Below are 18,622 nucleotides of genomic sequence, written 5' to 3'. Positions count from 1 at the left end.
AGGCTCACCCAGGTCAGTGGGAGGCTGAGCCCATTCGCTCTCACTCCGAGGCCGACCAACCAACCTGATAGGCACAAGTGCTCCCCCTCCACGGACTGGCTTGCGGTCACTCCCTCACACTGCCCGTTGTGTACTCACTCCTATCCAATTAATGCCAAACTAGTCCACGGCCGTATCATTGCTACCTACGCTACCTTCATCGGCACTAAACCGCTGTTCAGCAGCAAGAACAGTAATAACAGTGGTGACAGCAGTGGGATGTGGTCTGACAGTGTGTGGTAGACTGTGGTGGTGTATGGCAGTGTTTGATTTGTGTGGTAGACTGTGGCTGTGTGTGGTAGACTGTGGCTGTGTGTGGTAGACTGTGGCTGTGTGTGGTAGACTGTGGCTGTGTGTGGTAGACTGTGACTGTGTGTGGTAGACTGTGACTGTGTGTGGTAGACTGTGGTGGTGTATGGCAGTGTTTGATTTGTGTGGTAGACTGTGGCTGTGTGTGGTAGACTGTGGCTGTGTGTGGTAGACTGTGACTGTGTGTGGTAGACTGTGGCTGTGTGTGGTAGACTGTGACTGTGTGTGGTAGACTGTGGTGGTGTATGGTAGACTGTGGCTGTGTGTGGTAGACTGTGGCTGTGTGTGGTAGACTGTGGCTGTGTGTGGTAGACTGTGGCTGTGTGTGGTAGACTGTGGCTATGTGTGGTAGACTGTGTCTGTGTGTGGTAGACTGTGGCTGTGTGTGGTAGACTGTGGCTGTGTGTGGTAGACTGTGGCTGTGTGTGGTAGACTGTGGCTGTGTGTGGTAGACTGTGGCTGTGTGTGGTAGACTGTGGCTGTGTGTGGTAGACTGTGGCTGTGTGTGGTAGACTGTGGCTGTGTGTGGTAGACTGTGGCTATGTGTGGTAGACTGTGGCTGTGTGTGGTAGACTGTGGCTGTGTGTGGTAGACTGTGGCTATGTGTGGTAGACTGTGGCTGTGTGTGGTAGACTGTGGCTGTGTGTGGTAGACTGTGGCTATGTGTGGTAGACTGTGGCTGTGTGTGGTAGACTGTGGCTGTGTGTGGTAGACTGTGGCTGTGTGTGGTAGACTGTGGCTGTGTGTGGTAGACTGTGGCTGTGTGTGGTAGACTGTGGCTGTGTGTGGTAGACTGTGGCTGTGTGTGGTAGACTGTGACTGTGTGTGGTAGACTGGGGCTGTGTTTGGTAGACTGTGGCTGTGTGTGGTAGACTGTGGCTGTGTGTGGTAGACTGTGGCTGTGTGTGGTAGACTGTGGCTGTGTGTGGTAGACTGTGACTGTGTGTGGTAGACTGTGGCTGTGTGTGGTAGACTGTGGCTGTGTGGTAGACTGTGGCTGTGTGTGGTAGACTGTGACTGTGTGTGGTAGACTGTGGCTATGTGTGGTAGACTGTGACTGTGTGTGGTAGACTGTGGCTGTGTGTGGTAGACTGTGGCTGTGTGTGGTAGACTGTGACTGTGTGTGGTAGACTGTGGCTGTGTGTGGTAGACTGTGGCTGTGTGTGGTAGACTGTGGCTGTGTGTGGTAGACTGTGGCTATGTGTGGTAGACTGTGGCTGTGTGTGGTAGACTGTGGCTGTGTGTGGTAGACTGTGGCTGTGTGTGGTAGACTGTGGCTGTGTGTGGTAGACTGTGGCTGTGTGTGGTAGACTGTGGCTGTGTGGTAGACTGTGGCTGTGTGTGGTAGACTGTGGCTGTGTGTGGTAGACTGTGGCTGTGTGTGGTAGACTGTGGCTGTGTGTGGTAGACTGTGGCTGTGTGTGGTAGACTGTGGCTGTGTGTGGTAGACTGTGGCTGTGTGTGGTAGACTGTGGCTGTGTGTGGTAGACTGTGACTGTGTGGTAGACTGTGGCTGTGTGTGGTAGACTGTGGCTATGTGTGGTAGACTGTGGCTGTGTGTGGTAGACTGTGGCTGTGTGTGGTAGACTGTGGCTGTGTGTGGTAGACTGTGGCTGTGTGTGGTAGACTGTGTCTGTGTGTGGTAGACTATGGCTGTGTGTGGTAGACTGTGGCTGTGTGTGGTAGACTGTGGCTGTGTGTGGTAGACTGTGGCTATGTGTGGTAGACTGTGGTGGTGTATGGTAGACTGTGGCTGTGTGTGGTAGACTGTGGCTGTGTGTGGTAGACTGGCTGTGTGTGGTAGACTGTGGCTGTGTGTGGTAGACTGTGGCTGTGTGTGGTAGACTGTGGCTGTGTGTGGTAGACTGGCTGTGTGTGGTAGACTGTGGCTGTGTGGTAGACTGTGGCTGTGTGTGGTAGACTGTGGCTGTGTGTGGTAGACTGTGGCTGTGTGTGGTAGACTGTGGCTGTGTGTGGTAGACTGGCTGTGTGTGGTAGACTGTGGCTATGTGTGGTAGACTGTGGCTGTGTGTGGTAGACTGTGGCTGTGTGTGGTAGACTGTGGCTGTGTGTGGTAGACTGTCTACCCAAACAACAGAATAACAGTACATGTTCATCAGTCATTACAGTTGTTCAACAGAACACTAGAAACTAACACTCCAGTATACAAAGATATAGGCCTGATGTAAATAACTATAGGCCTATATCTGACATAAATATAGGCCTATATCTGACATAAATAACTGTAGGCATATATCTGACATAAATAATTATAGGCCTATATCTGACATAAATATAGGCCTATATCTGACATAAATATAGGCCTATATCTGACATAAATAACTATAGGCCTATATCTGATCTACTGTCATCCAAATTTTCGAAAAAATAATGTGTGAGAGATTGTACTCTTTTTCCATCAATCAGTGTACCCAACCCCCCCATGCTAGGTTTTAGTACAGACAAGAACACATTGAGAGAAAGGAACACATTCACCATCACTCAGTCAATGGCTTCCTTGACACACTTACTATTATCAAACTTGTTCTCTCTCCACTTTTTTCTAAAAATACAGAAAATTTTTCTTTAGGGAATGGTAGAGGATGTTTTTGCAGAGGCCCCGATGCCAGAAGTGCAAAATTCAGTGGGAAATTGGCGGAGTTATGCCAGTGCAAAGCAGTCCACACACTGGAGATTTTGCCTACTTTAAGGCCTGTCTTAGTCTGATTCTGTCATTCCAGTCAGCCAAATTCTTAGCTATTTTGCTAGTATGTCTTTCATTCTATGGATTGAGAACAGGAAAGTGCCCATTAACTATTTCAACTACTCTGTAAAGTGGTCAGAAGTCGGTAATTTAGCCAGTTTTACACAAAATTAAAATGCCAACTTAAAAATAGGGTCCATAATAAACAATGTAGACATTGCCAGCACAGAATCAACATTTACTGTTTTAGTCACATCCTGGGTCTCCCCTGGCCTCCCTAGGCCTCCCCTGGCCTCCCTCAGCCTCCATAGGCCTCCCCTGGCTTCCCCAGACCTCCCTAGGCTATCCTGGCTTCCCCAGGCCTCCCTAGGCCTCTCCTATGTAACACATGACTTCCATTTTGAATTTTTATTCAAACAAAAAAAACAGAAGATTTACTCTTATTTCTTTGATAATATAGCCAGGAAATATCATTTATAGTTTACAGCCTCCCAATAATTGAATTAGGCCTGTTAAAAACCCATAAACCAGACTGGGGGTTGTAGGGAGGCCTGACCCAGCCTCTGGAATATTGACAAAAAATTGAATATTTCTGCTAATTTGAGCTCAATTTCAAGCTACTTCTGGTCCTGAAACCATTCAAAATCATCTATATTTCAATAATATATCTTCCAGTCTATCAAATAAAACCAAGAAATCCAGAATAAAGCTATAAAAAACTACAAGAAAACACCTTAAACCAAGTGTTTTAAACCAAGTGTTTTAAACTGCCACCATTGTGTGGCAGGAATTTTTATACAGTGCATCTGACAACATAGACCCAGTCTCTCATATCTAGGCCTAAATTTACCCCTCACAGGCCTGTCTGAGTGAGGTAAACTCTAGACTACATTAAGGACCCTGACTTCAGTGTCACAGGTCTGTGGTAAGTCCTCGACTTAACAGACACACTGTGGTCCTGAATTGTCTGTAATAATATATAATATATAATAATATATAATAATGATACTAGACATAATAATGATATTTAAAATACAGAAGATTTTCCAGGTGTATGTAAGTCAAGAACTTACTATATGTAACAGCCACCGAAATCTCCAGTGCATAAAGTGCGTCCAGACCGCTAACTTTGTGCCGGCGTAACTGCCAGTGCAAAGTTGCCTTCAGAAAGAGATTCGCTACCATTTAAAAAAACATACATACATATTTTTAAATTTTTGGGCAACAAGAGCAGGTTACATTATTGACATCTAGACAGTGATGTAAACAACTGCAATTCCACCCAATTTGAGGCTTATTTTAGGCCACTGACTATTTTGCTAGTATCCCTTTTGTACTAACCATTGGCCATAAGAAACTGTTTATTCAACCATCAGAGTTATCCTCTCAGGCTGCCAGAAGCCACTAAATTGGCTAATTTTACAAAAAATTTGAAGTAAAGTAGTGCCCCAGTACCAGTGCCCAGTACCAGTGCCCAGTACCAGTGCCCCAGTACCAGTGCCCAGTACCAGTGCCCCAGTACCAGTGCCCCAGTACCAGTGCCCAGTACCAGTGCCCCAGTACCAGTGGGGATACCTTCCAAGAACTTCCCTGGATACCTCCAACACTGATACTACCCAACAAGTGCCCCAGTACCAGTGGGGATACCTTCCAAGAACTTCCCTGGATACCTCTAACACTGATACTACCCAACAAGTGCCCCAGTACCAGTGGGAATACCTTCCAAGAACTTCCCTGGATACCTCCAACACTGATACTACCCAACAAGTGCCCCAGTACCAGTGGGGATACCTTCCAAGAACTTCCCTGGATACCTCCAACACTGATACTACCCAACAAGTGCCCCAGTACCAGTGGGAATACCTTCCAAGAACTTCCCTGGATACCTCCAACACTGATACTACCCAACAAGTGCCCCAGTACCAGTGGGAATACCTTCCAAGAACTTCCCTGGATACCTCCAACACTGATACTACCCAACAAGTGCCCCAGTACCAGTGGGAATACCTTCCAAGAACTTCCCTGGATACCTCCAACACTGATACTACCCAACAAGTGCCCCAGTACCAGTGGGGATGCCTTCCAAAAACTTCCCTGGATACCTCCAACACTGATACTACCCAACAAGTGCCCCAGTACCAGTGGGGATACCTTCCAAGAACTTCCCTGGATACCTCCAACACTGATACTACCCAACAAGTGCCCCAGTACCAGTGGGGATACCTTCCAAGAACTTCCCTGGATACCTCCAACACTGATACTACCCAACAAGTGCCCCAGTACCAGTGGGGATACCTTCCAAAAACTTCCCTGGATACCTCCAACACTGATACTACCCAACCAGTGCCCCAGTACCAGTGGGAATACCTTCCAAGAACTTCCCTGGATACCTCCAACACTGATACTACCCAACAAGTGCCCCAGTACCAGTGGGGATACCTTCCAAGAACTTCCCTGGATACCTCCAACACTGATACTACCCAACAAGTGCCCCAGTACCAGTGGGGATACATTCCAAGAACTTCCCTGGATACCTCCAACACTGATACTACCCAACAAGTGCCCCAGTACCAGTGGGGATACCTTCCAAGAACTTCCCTGGATACCTCCAACACTGATACTACCCAACAAGTGCCCCAGTACCAGTGGGGATACCTTCCAAGAACTTCCCTGGATACCTCCAACACTGATACTACCCAACAAGTGCCCCAGTACCAGTGGGGATACCTTCCAAGAACTTCCCTGGATACCTCCAACACTGATACTACCCAACAAGTGCCCCAGTACCAGTGGGGATACCTTCCAAGAACTTCCCTGGATACCTCCAACACTGATACTACCCAACAAGTGCCCCAGTACCAGTGGGGATACCTTCCAAGAACTTCCCTGGATACCTCCAACACTGATACTACCCAACAAGTGCCACAGTACCAGTGGGAATACCTTCCAAGAACTTCCCTGGATACCTCCAACACTGATACTACCCAACAAGTGCCCCAGTACCAGTGGGGATACCTTCCAAGAACTTCCCTGGATACCTCCAACACTGATACTACCCAACAAGTGCCCCAGTACCAGTGGGGATACCTTCCAAGAACTTCCCTGGATACCTCCAACACTGATACTACCCAACAAGTGCCCCAGTACCAGTGGGGATACCTTCCAAGAACTTCCCTGGATACCTCCAACACTGATACTACCCAACAAGTGCCACAGTACCAGTGGGAATACCTTCCAAGAACTTCCCTGGATACCTCCAACACTGATACTACCCAACAAGTGCCCCAGTACCAGTGGGGATACCTTCCAAGAACTTCCCTGGATACCTCCAACACTGATACTACCCAACAAGTGCCCCAGTACCAGTGGGGATACCTTCCAAGAACTTCCCTGGATACCTCCAACACTGATACTACCCAACAAGTGCCCCAGTACCAGTGGGGATAACTTCCAAGAACTTCCCTGGATACCTCCAACACTGATACTACCCAACAAGTGCCCCAGTACCAGTGGGAATACCTTCCAAGAACTTCCCTGGATACCTCCAACACTGATACTACCCAACAAGTGCCCCAGTACCAGTGGGAATACCTTCCAAGAACTTCCCTGGATACCTCCAACACTGATACTACCCAACCAGTGCCCCAGTACCAGTGGGGATACCTTCCAAGAACTTCCCTGGATACCTCCAACACTGATACTACCCAACCAGTGCCCCAGTACCAGTGGGGATAACTTCCCTGGATACCTCCAACACTGATACTACCCAACAAGTGCCACAGTACCAGTGGGGATACCTTCCAAGAACTTCCCTGGATACCTCCAACACTGATACTACCCAACAAGTGCCCCAGTACCAGTGGGGATACCTTCCAAGAACTTCCCTGGATACCTCCAACACTGATACTACCCAACAAGTGCCCCAGTACCAGTGGGGATACCTTCCAAGAACTTCCCTGGATACCTCCAACACTGATACTACCCAACAAGTGCCCCAGTACCAGTGGGGATACCTTCCAAGAACTTCCCTGGATACCTCCAACACTGATACTACCCAACAAGTGCCCCAGTACCAGTGGGAATACCTTCCAAGAACTTCCCTGGATACCTCCAACACTGATACTACCCAACAAGTGCCCCAGTACCAGTGGGAATACCTTCCAAGAACTTCCCTGGATACCTCCAACACTGATACTACCCAACCAGTGCCCCAGTACCAGTGGGAATACCTTCCAAGAACTTCCCTGGATACCTCCAACACTGATACTACCCAACAAGTGCCCCAGTACCAGTGGGGATACCTTCCAAGAACTTCCCTGGATACCTCCAACACTGATACTACCAAATATTATATTTTTGGTTTATATACATGGCTGTGATCAAGTTGATAAATAATACAAAATAAATTAAGAAATATCACTTATTCACTGATGGGAAGTAATTCACATCTCCTCTTAGACCTTGAACACTGTCTCTTAGACCTTGAACACTGTCTCTTAGACCTTGAACACTGTCTCTTAGACCTTGAACACTGTCTCTTAGACCTTGAACACTGTCTCTTAGACCTTGAACACTGTCTCTTAGACCTTGAACACTGTCTCTTAGACCTTGAACACTGTCAGCATCACTACTTTTGTTCTTTGTGGCCATTATTAAGGTAAATTAAGGGTCATTTTCAGACCATGGTAAACCCTGGATAACTGAGCCCCTGAATAATTGAGCCCCTGAATAACTGAGCCCCTGGATAACTGAGCCCCTGGATAACTGAGCCCCTGGATAACTGAGCCCCTGGATAACTGAGCCCCTGAATAACTGAGCCCCTGGATAACTGAACCCCTGGATAACTGAACCCCTGGATAACTGAGCCTCTGGATAACTGAGCCCCTGGATAACTGAGCCCCTGGATGACTGAAACCTCCAATACTGAATCCATGGATATTGGCGTGTCCTGCTGTAATCCAATTTGGAAACAGAGTCCAAAATAAACATTGTGGTGACCACAGACATTAAATCGACCCTGTTTATTAATAGTGTCTTTAGGCATCTCCTATATAGCACTTAGCCTGTCTTTGATATTTGACTCTAACCCTCTACACTGTCTGAAATTGAATGTTTTTCCACTTTAAGGCTTATTTCAAGCCACGTCTGGTCAGAAACTGACCAGACGTGGTATTATTGTCTACTACCATTCCAGACCGCGGAGCTGAACTCTTCTCCAGACTGAGGGACTGACCATCTCAAATACTTTTCCTCCAAGACTGATATACTGATTACATCTTTATTTCACTACTACTGCTCCCTTTGTAGACTGAAGAAGCCTGGTGTGTATGCCAAATGTTTCATCAATAAAGACACCCAACTGTGGCACATGTCTTCAGTGTTGAAGACATGTGTGCTTCATATGAAAGGCCTCTTTCACACATTAGACACACTGGCTGATTTTATTTATCTGGACTAATATCAGACATGTGTGAGTGTGCTTGATAGGAGTAAATGGAGGTGAATGGTTTTTGGGATTTGATGTGCTATTGGAGTATGAGCAGGGTAATATTTTGTGAAGGGATTCAGGGGAAACTGGTTAGCCAGACTTGAGTCCTGGAGATAGTACAGTATCTGTACTCTAACCACTAACAACCCAAATCAACCTTACAGAATGAGGACAAGAAGATGCGGGCGTATGCTGTCATTCCACCAATCCTCCTAGAGGACAAGAAGCGTCGCCACCGCTACATCAACCAGAATGGACTCATCGAAGAGCCCATAGGAGAGTACAAGGACCACAAGAACATCAACATCTGGACGGAACAGGAACGGGAAATCTTCCGTGAGAAGTACCTCCAGCATCCCAAGAATTTCGTCGTCATAGCGAGTTATCTGGAGCGGAAGTCTGTCAACGACTGCATCCAGTATTACTACAGCACCAAGAAGAAGGAGAATTATAAGATGTTGGTCAAGCGGCGGATACGACGGCCGCGCAAGCCCAATAATCAACCGGTTGTGGAGGTTCTGGGGATGAATTCAACCGGGGTCACCACGCGGGGGTCTGTGGCGGCTCTGCGCACGCAGCAACCCCCAGGGCGCACCATGACCATGACCGGTGGCCAGGATGAGCCACAGAACTACTCTGCGGCGGCTGGTGCCACCGCGCCGGCCGCCACTACCACCACTGACACCCCTGCCACCTCACCGGCGCCGGCCACCATGACCCCGGAGCTGGCCAACACGGCTGCTGCCAACGACGCTTCAGCCGCCGCCGCAGCTGCCACACCTACCATATGCAACAAGGAATTGCAAGAAAAAGACAAGGAAAACCTCTCTGTCAAGTAAGTCATTGTTGTCTTTGCAACACTTGGGTGTATTGACACCTAGGTGCAACACTTGGGTGTATTGATAACACCTAGGTGCAGCACCTGGGTGTATTGATGACACCTGGGTGCAGCACCTGGGTGTATTGATAACACCTAGGTGCAGCACTTGGGTGTATTGACACCTAGGTGCAACACCTGGGTGTATTGATAACACCTAGGTGCAGCACCTGGGTGTATTGACACCTAGGTGCAACACCTGGGTGTATTGATAACACCTAGGTGCAACACTTGGGTGTATTGATAACACCTAGGTGCAGCACCTGGGTGTATTGATAACACCTAGGTGCAACACTTGGGTGTATTGATGACACCTGGGTATATTGACACCTAGGTGCAACACTTGGGTGTATTGATAACATCTAGGTGCAGCACCTGGGTGTATTGATAACACCTAGGTGCAACACTTGGGTGTATTGATGACACCTGGGTATATTGACACCTAGGTGCAGCACTTGGGTGTATTGATAATATCTAGGTGCAACACTTGGGTGTATTGATAACATCTAGGTGCAACACCTGGGTGTATTGATAACACCTAGGTGCAACACTTGGGTGTATTAACATCTAGGTGCAGCACCTGGGTGTATTGATGACACCTGGGTATATTGACACCTAGGTGCAGCACTTGGGTGTATTGACACCTAGGTGCAACACTTGGGTGTATTGATGACACCTGGGTGTATTGATTACACCTAGGTGCAATACCTAGGTGTATTGATAACACCTAGGTGCAACACCTGGGTGTATTGATATTACCTAGGTGCAGAACTTGGGTGTATTGATGATGCCTAGGTGCAGCACTTGGGTGTATTGGTGTCACCTGGGTGTATTGGTTACACCTAGGTGCAACACTTGGGTGTATTGACAAGACTTCTGTGTACAACATCTGGGTGTATTGACAAGACACCTGGGTGTATTAAGACACCTATGTGAAACACCTAGGTATATTTAGATACCTAGGTGCAACACCTGAGTGTATTAAGACACCTAGGTGCAACACCTGAGTGTATTAAGACACCTAGGTGCAACACCTGGGTGCATTAAGACACCTAGGTGCAATGCCTGTGTGTATTGAAAAGACACCTAGGTGCAGCACCTTTGTGTATTGACAAGACAACTAGATGTAGGACTTGGGTGTATTGATGACACATAGGTGCAACACCTGGGTGTATTAAGACACCTGGGTGTCTTAATATGCCCAAGTCATGTCAATACACCTGGGTGTATTGGCAAGACACCTAGATGCAGCACCTGGGTTTATTGACAAGACACCTAGGTGCAGCACCTGGGTTTATTGACAAGACACCTAGGTGCAACACCTGGATGTATTGACAAGACACCTAGGTGCAGCACCTGGGTGTATTGATGACATCTAGGTGCAACACCTGGGTGTATTGATAAGGCACCAAGGTGCAACACCTGGGTGTGGTTATTGAGGAATAAGACACATGTACAACACCTAGGTGTGATTATTGATGAATAAGATGCATGTATAACACCTGGGTGTCTATTGATGAACCAGACAACTGGGTGCAACACCTGGGTGTCTGTTGATGATTCTGCCACACACAGGTGTTAGGTACAGGGACACAAGTGCAACAGTTAATTGTTGTCAAGTTTTGCAGGAACTTTCTTCCGTAATTACGCTCGGTACATAATACACAGGCCGTATATAGCCTTTAACCCTTAAACTGTCCAAACAGATCTATGTTTACATGCGTAGTGCTCCAAAAGTAGATCTATGATTTTTTACATATTCTCACATATAACAAGAAAAACTGTAGATCACCGTTTTCTTACACGTTTTCAAATGTAAAAAAAAAAACAAAAGAAGATTACTTTTTTTACGTACTTTCAAATGTTGAAAAAACGTAGATCTATGTTTGGGCAGTTTAAGGGTTAAATGAGGTCTGCCTACTTAGCTGGAGGGTATTCCAGGGGTCAACACCCCTGTGGCCTGGTCTATGACAAGGCCACATGGTGGATCAGGGCATGATCAACCAGGCTGTTACTGTTGGCCGCACTTAGTCCAACGTACAAACCACAGCCCGCCTGATCCAGCGCTGACTTTAAGTATCTGTCCATCTCCCTCTTGATGGCAGCCAGGGTCTTGATGGCAGCCAGGGTCTTGATGGCAGCCAGGGTCTTGATGGCAGCCAGGGTCTTGATGGCAGCCAGGGTCTTGATGGCAGCCAGGATCTTGATGGCAGCCAGGGTCTTGATGGCAGCCAGGGTCTTGATGGCAGCCAGGGTCTTGATGGCAGCCAGGGTCTTGATGGCAGCCAGGGTCTTGATGGCAGCCAGGGTCTTGATGGCAGCCAGGGTCTTGATGGCAGCCAGGGTCTTGATGGCAGCCAGGGTCTTGATGGCAGCCAGGGTCTTGATGGCAGCCAGGGTCTTGATGGCAGCCAGGGTCTTGATGGCAGCCAGGGTCTTGATGGCAGCCAGGGGTATGTTGCACTGCCTACTTAGTCTTTTGTTTTCATGGGGAGTGATTTCTGTGTGCAGATTAAGGACCAGTCCCTGAAGGATTTTCCAGGTGTAGATTATGATATATCTCTCTCTCCTGCGCTCCAGTGAGTACAAGTCAATTGTTTCCAAGCGTTCCCAGTAGTTAAGGTGTTTGATGGAACTTATATGTGCAGTAAAGGTTCTCTGTACACTCTCTTGATCTGCAATTTCACCTGTCTTGAATGTAGATGTTAATGTACAGCAGTATTCCAGCTTAGAGAGAACAAGTGATTTAACCCCTTGACTGTCACAGCCCCAAATCCTGAGGTGTGTCCTGGTGTCCCCCCCCCCCAACACACACACATACACACACACAAAAAATTTTTTTTTTTTGTGAAATGATAGAGACTCTTCCCGATTGTAATGACACTAAAAGAATGAAATTTGATGAAAAACTGACGGAATTACGCTCACACGAAGTTAGCGACTTCGGCGATATTTATGAATCGGTGATTTCGCCCACTTTGAGCCCTATTTTCGGCTAATTCCATTGTTCCAGTCGACCAAACTCATTGCTATTTCTTTAGAACTCCATTTTTTCCTATCAATTGAGTACAAGAAACTGCCCATTTACCAATTTCAACTACCCAGTAATGTGGTCAGAAATTTGCAATTTGGCCAATTTCATTAATATATTTATTGTTTAACCCTTTGGGGGTCAACAGGTCCTCTCAGATTTCAAAAAAAAAATTATTTTTTTTCTTATGAAAAGATAGAGAATCTTTTCCCGATCATAATGACACCAAAAGTATGAAATTTGATGGAAAGCTTACGGAATTATGCTTTCGCGAAGTTAGCAGTCTTGATGATGTTTACGCATTCGCGATTTTGCCCACTTTGAGCCATATTTTCGGCCAATTCCAGTGTACTAGTCAACAAAAATCATAACTATCTCGCTAAAACTCCATTTTTTCTATCGAATGAGTACAAGAAACCACCCATTTACCGATTTCAACTATCCAATAAAGTGGTCAGAATTTAGCAATTTTGCCAATTTCACACAAATTTCGAAAGATGCCAATTTCCGAATAGGGTCCAGAATAAACAAGAAAGACATTCCTGGCACTAAAATAACATTTACTCTGTTCATTAGTCACATCCCCAGGCCCCTCTTACATTTCTTTTGCTTTCCACTTTGAATTTTTATTCTCACAAAAAAATAAGATTTACTGTTATGCAGACTACTGCATTAGTGTAGAAATGGTATAAATAATATTGGCACACTTGTGAAAGAATATTAGACTCACCAGTTGACGTGTATTGGACGCTTGGCATGATTTGTTTACTTTTGAACTTTGGTAAATATCGAACATTTCTGCTACTTTGAGCTCAATTTCAAGGTACTTTTCATTGTAAAACCAGTCAAAATCATCCCAATTTCTGTAACATGTCTTCCATTCTATAAAATGAGACCAAGAAAACTAGAATACAACAATAAATACCATACGAAAATACAGTGAAAAGTCGCTGTTTTAATCGAAAAACACGGTCAAAGTTTTTTTCTCATTACGCACTGTGTGCTGCAGGATTTTTTTTATACTGCGCACACTGACCACATAGACCCATTCTTACATATGTAGGCCTACCAGCTTTCTCTCACTAGATTTGAGGGCGCTAGAATTTAGGCATACTTGTACGTCAAAAACCCTGGGTCATAAGACGTACTAGTACGTCCGAAACCCCCAAAGGGTTAATATATTTATAGATGGGGTTGTAAGAGAAGTAAATACTCGTGTGTTGGCAAGAGGCGTGGAGTTAAAAGATAAAGAATCAAACATAAAGTGGGAGTTATCACAGTTGGTTTTTGCTGATGACACTGTGCTCTTGGGAGATTCTGAAGAGAAGTTGCAGAGATTGGTGGATGAATTTGGTTGGGTATGCAAAAGAAGAAAATTAAAAGTGAATACAGGAAAGAGTAAGGTTATGAGGATAACAAAAAGATTAGGTGATGAAAGATTGGATATCAGATTGGAGGGAGAGAGTATGGAGGAGGTGAATGTATTCAGATACTTGGGAGTGGACGTGTCAGCAGATGGGTCTATGAAAGATGAGGTGAATCATAGAATTGATGAGGGGAAAAGGGTGAGCGGTGCACTTAGGAGTCTGTGGAGACAAAGAACTTTGTCCTTGGAGGCAAAGAGGGGAATGTATGAGAATATAGTTTTACCAACGCTCTTATATGGGTGTGAAGCATAGGTGATGAATGTTGCAGCGAGGAGAAGGCTGGAGGCAGTGGAGATATCATGTCTGAGAGCAATGTGTGGTGTGAATATAATGCAGAGAATTCGTAGTTTGGAAGTTAGGAGGAGGTGCGGGATTACCAAAACTGTTGTCCAGAGGGCTGAGGAAGGGTTGTTGAGGTGGTTCGGACATGTAGAGAGAATGGAGCGAAACAGAGGGACTTCAAGAGTGTATCAGTCTGTAGTGGAAGGAAGGCGGGGTAGGGGTCAGCCTAGGAAAGGTTGGAGGGAGGGGGTAAAGGAGGTTTTGTGTGCGAGGGGCTTGGACTTCCAGCAGGCATGCGTGAGCGTGTTTGATAGGAGTGAATGGAGACAAATGGTTTTTAATACTTGACGTGCTGTTGGAGTGTGAGCAAAGTAACATTTATAAAGCACCCTTCTGGCAAGACAGTGATGGAGTGAATGATGGTGAAAGTTTTTCTTTTTCGGGCCACCCTGCCTTGGTGGGCCACCCTGCCTTGGTGGGCCACCCTGCCTTGGTGGGTCACCCTGCCTTGGTGGGCCACCCTGCCTTGGTGGGTCACCCTGCCTTGGTGGGCCACCCTGCCTTGGTGGTCCACCCTGCCTTGGTGGGTCACCCTGCCTTGGTGGGCCACCCTGCCTTGGTGGGTCACCCTGCCTTGGTGGGTCACCCTGCCTTGGTGGGCCACCCTGCCTTGGTGGGCCACCCTGCCTTGGTGGGTCACCCTGCCTTGGTGGGTCACCCTGCCTTGGTGAGTCACCCTGCCTTGGTGGGTCACCCTGCCTTGGTGGGTCACCCTGCCTTGGTGGGTCACCCTGCCTTGGTGGGCCACCCTGCCTTGGTGGGTCACCCTGCCTTGGTGGGAATCGCCATGTGTTAATAAAAAAAATATATGACAATTCCAAAATAAGGTCCAGAATGAACAATGCAGACATTCCTGGCTCTAAAATAACATTTTCTTTGTTCATCAGTCACGTCTCCAGGTCCCTGTGATATTACTCTTGCTTTCTATTTTGAATTTTTATTCAAACAAAAAATAGAAGATTTACTATTATGCAGACTACTGCAATATTGTAATAATTGTATAAATAATGTCAACCCATTCATGACTGCATATTAGAATGGCTAGTTGGACATTTATTGGACAATGACATCATTTGTTTACTTTTGAACATCGGCAAAAATTAAACATTTCCCCTACTTTGAGCTCCATTTCTAGGTTCTTTTTATAGTAAAATCAATCAAAATCACCTCTGTTTCTATAATATGTTTTCCATTCTATCAAATGAGACCAAGAAAACAAGAAACAACCATAAATACTATACGAAAATAGACCACAAAGTCGGCATTTTAATTATAAAAACGGTCAAGTTTTTTTTTTCTCATGCACTGCGTGCTGCAGGATTTTTTTTATATGGTGCACACTGACCACACAGACCCATTCTCTCACATGTGGGCCTACCAGCTTTCTCCTGCTTGATTTGAAGCCGCTAGAATTTATGAGTGTATATACGTCAAGCACGGTACCTCGTAAGACGTATATATATGACCGAAACAGTCAAAGGGTTAAAAAGGATCATCACTGGCGTGGCATCTCTTGTCTTGAATGTTCTTATTATCCATCCTATCAGTTTCCTCGTTGATGTGATAGTGACATTGTTGTGATCCTTGAAGGTGAGATTCTCAGATATTACTACTCCCAGGTCCTTCACATTACTTTTCCGCTCTATTATATGATCGGAGTTTGTGGTATACTCAGTTCTAATTATTATTTTCTCCAGTTTTCCATAACGGTGTAGTTGAAATTTGTCTTCATTAAACATCATATTGTTTTTTGTTGCCCACTGGAAAACTTGTTTATATATTCTTGGAGGTTAACCGCGTCCTCAGTGGACGGCAGTCTTGTGTAGATCCTAGTGTCGTCTGCATAGGATGACACGGTGTAAGGCACAATGTAATAGTTGTAGTAATACTAGTAGTAGTTGTAATACTTGTGGTGGTGGTAGTAGTAGTAGTATTACTATTACTAGTAGTACTACTCTTACCACCCCGAGTATTACTGCTGCTGTTACTATCCCAAGTATTACTACTACTATTACTATTCCAAGTATTACTACTACTATTACTATTCCAAGTATTACTACCATAAGTACAGCCTCTCCTCACTTAGCGACGTTCTCATTTACCGATGACTCAGACTTACGACGGGCTCTCTGACCAGTATGCATACCTAAATAATGTATATTAGAGCTTATTTCCTCTATTCTGTTCATGACAATACAGTGGAACCTCGGTTTTCGTGATTAATCCGTTCTAAAAAGTCTGACGAAAACCGAATCGTACGAAAACTGAAGCAATATTTCCCATAAGAATTATTGTCAATCCAATTAATCTGTTCCAGTCATCCAAAAATATTAACAAATACATTTTATATAGAATAACTATAGTTTTACATACAGAAAACAATTAGAAACCATACCCCCGGCCGGGATTGAACCCGCGGTCATAGAGTCTCAAAACTCCAGACCGTCGCGTTAGCCACTAGACCAGCTAGCCACAATAAGATTCATCCAACTAGGTATATTTCTACACCATAGGAAAGTTAGCACAGGCACCTCTGTGACCACAAATGCAAGTTTTTACAGACGAATCTCCAGCTAGCGTGGCCGTGACGAACTCTAGCTCAAGTCCCTTCACTGCCGTCAACATGACTCAAGAAATCGTAATGACACGATTGCAAACAAACCATACCCCCGGCCGGGATTGAACCCGCTGGTCTAGTGGCTAACGCGACGGGCTGGAGTTTTGAGACTCCATGACCGCGGGTTCAATCCCGGCCGGGGGTATGGTTTGTTTGCAATCGTGTCATTACGATTTCTTGAGTCATGGTAACAATTAGAAATAAATATAAAGCATTAATGAAATGATTTGTAGTAGGTTGGTAGACAGCAACCACCCAGGGAAGTACTACCGTCCTGCCAGATGACTGTGAAACAAAAACCTGTAATTGTTTTGCATGATGGTAGGATTGCTGGTTTCTTTTTCTGTCTCATAAACACGCTAAGATAACAGGGATATCTTGCTACTCCTACTAACACTTTGGTCACACTTCACAGACACGCACATGCATATATATATATACATACATCTAGGTTTTTCTCCTTTTTCTAAATAGCTCTTGTTCTTTTTTATTTCTTCTATTGTCCATGGGGAAGTGGAAAAGAATCTTTCCTCCGTAAGCCATGCGTGTCGTATGAGGCGACTAAAATGCCGGGAGCAATGGGCTAGTAACCCCTTCTCCTGTATACAATTACTAAAAAAGAGAAGAAGAAAAACTTTATAAAACTGGGTTGCTTAAATGTGCGTGGATGTAGTGCGGATGACAAGAAACAGATGATTGCTGATGTTATGAATGAAAAGAAGTTGGATGTCCTGGCCCTAAGCGAAACAAAGCTGAAGGGGGTAGGAGAGTTTCAGTGGGGGGAAATAAATGGGATTAAATCTGGAGTATCTGAGAGAGTTAGAGCAAAGGAAGGGGTAGCAGTAATGTTAAATGATCAGTTATGGAAGGAGAAAAGAGAATATGAATGTGTAAATTCAAGAATTATGTGGATTAAAGTAAAGGTTGGATGCGAGAAGTGGGTCATAATAAGCGTGTATGCACCTGGAGAAGAGAGGAATGCAGAGGAGAGAGAGAGATTTTGGGAGATGTTAAGTGAATGTATAGGAGCCTTTGAACCAAGTGAGAGAGTAATTGTGGTAGGGGACTTGAATGCTAAAGTAGGAGAAACTTTTAGAGAGGGTGTGGTAGGTAAGTTTGGGGTGCCAGGTGTAAATGATAATGGGAGCCCTTTGATTGAACTTTGTATAGAAAGGGGTTTAGTTATAGGTAATACATATTTTAAGAAAAAGAGGATAAATAAGTATACACGATATGATGTAGGGCGAAATGACAGTAGTTTGTTGGATTATGTATTGGTAGATAAAAGACTGTTGAGTAGACTTCAGGATGTACATGTTTATAGAGGGGCCACAGATATATCAGATCACTTTCTAGTTGTAGCTACACTGAGAGTAAAAGGTAGATGGGATACAAGGAGAATAGAAGCATCAGGGAAGAGAGAGGTGAAGGTTTATAAACTAAAAGAGGAGGCAGTTAGGGTAAGATATAAACAGCTATTGGAGGATAGATGGGCTAATGAGAGCATAGGCAATGGGGTCGAAGAGGTATGGGGTAGGTTTAAAAATGTAGTGTTAGAGTGTTCAGCAGAAGTTTGTGGTTACAGGAAAGTGGGTGCAGGAGGGAAGAGGAGCGATTGGTGGAATGATGATGTAAAGAGAGTAGTAAGGGAGAAAAAGTTAGCATATGAGAAGTTTTTACAAAGTAGAAGTGATGCAAGGAGGGAAGAGTATATGGAGAAAAAGAGAGAGGTTAAGAGAGTGGTGAAGCAATGTAAAAAGAGAGCAAATGAGAGAGTGGGTGAGATGT

General features: G+C 45.3%; 1 protein-coding gene across 1 annotated transcript in view; it reads left to right on the top strand.

Moving 5' to 3' along the window:
* LOC128699337 (uncharacterized) overlaps window positions 1-18,622 on the top strand; it is a gene marked incomplete at its 5' end in the record, with an annotated part of 140,354 nt that overhangs the window by 19,694 nt on the left and 102,038 nt on the right. The window contains 1 exon segment of the mRNA XM_053791981.2: window positions 8,705-9,375. Within this exon segment, the coding sequence (XP_053647956.2) occupies window positions 8,705-9,375 (671 nt within the window).

The sequence above is a fragment of the Cherax quadricarinatus genome, unplaced genomic scaffold (genome assembly GCF_038502225.1).
Source record: "Cherax quadricarinatus isolate ZL_2023a unplaced genomic scaffold, ASM3850222v1 Contig586, whole genome shotgun sequence".
Lineage (NCBI taxonomy): Eukaryota > Metazoa > Arthropoda > Malacostraca > Decapoda > Parastacidae > Cherax > Cherax quadricarinatus.
This window is presented reverse-complemented; position numbering and strand designations above follow the sequence as displayed.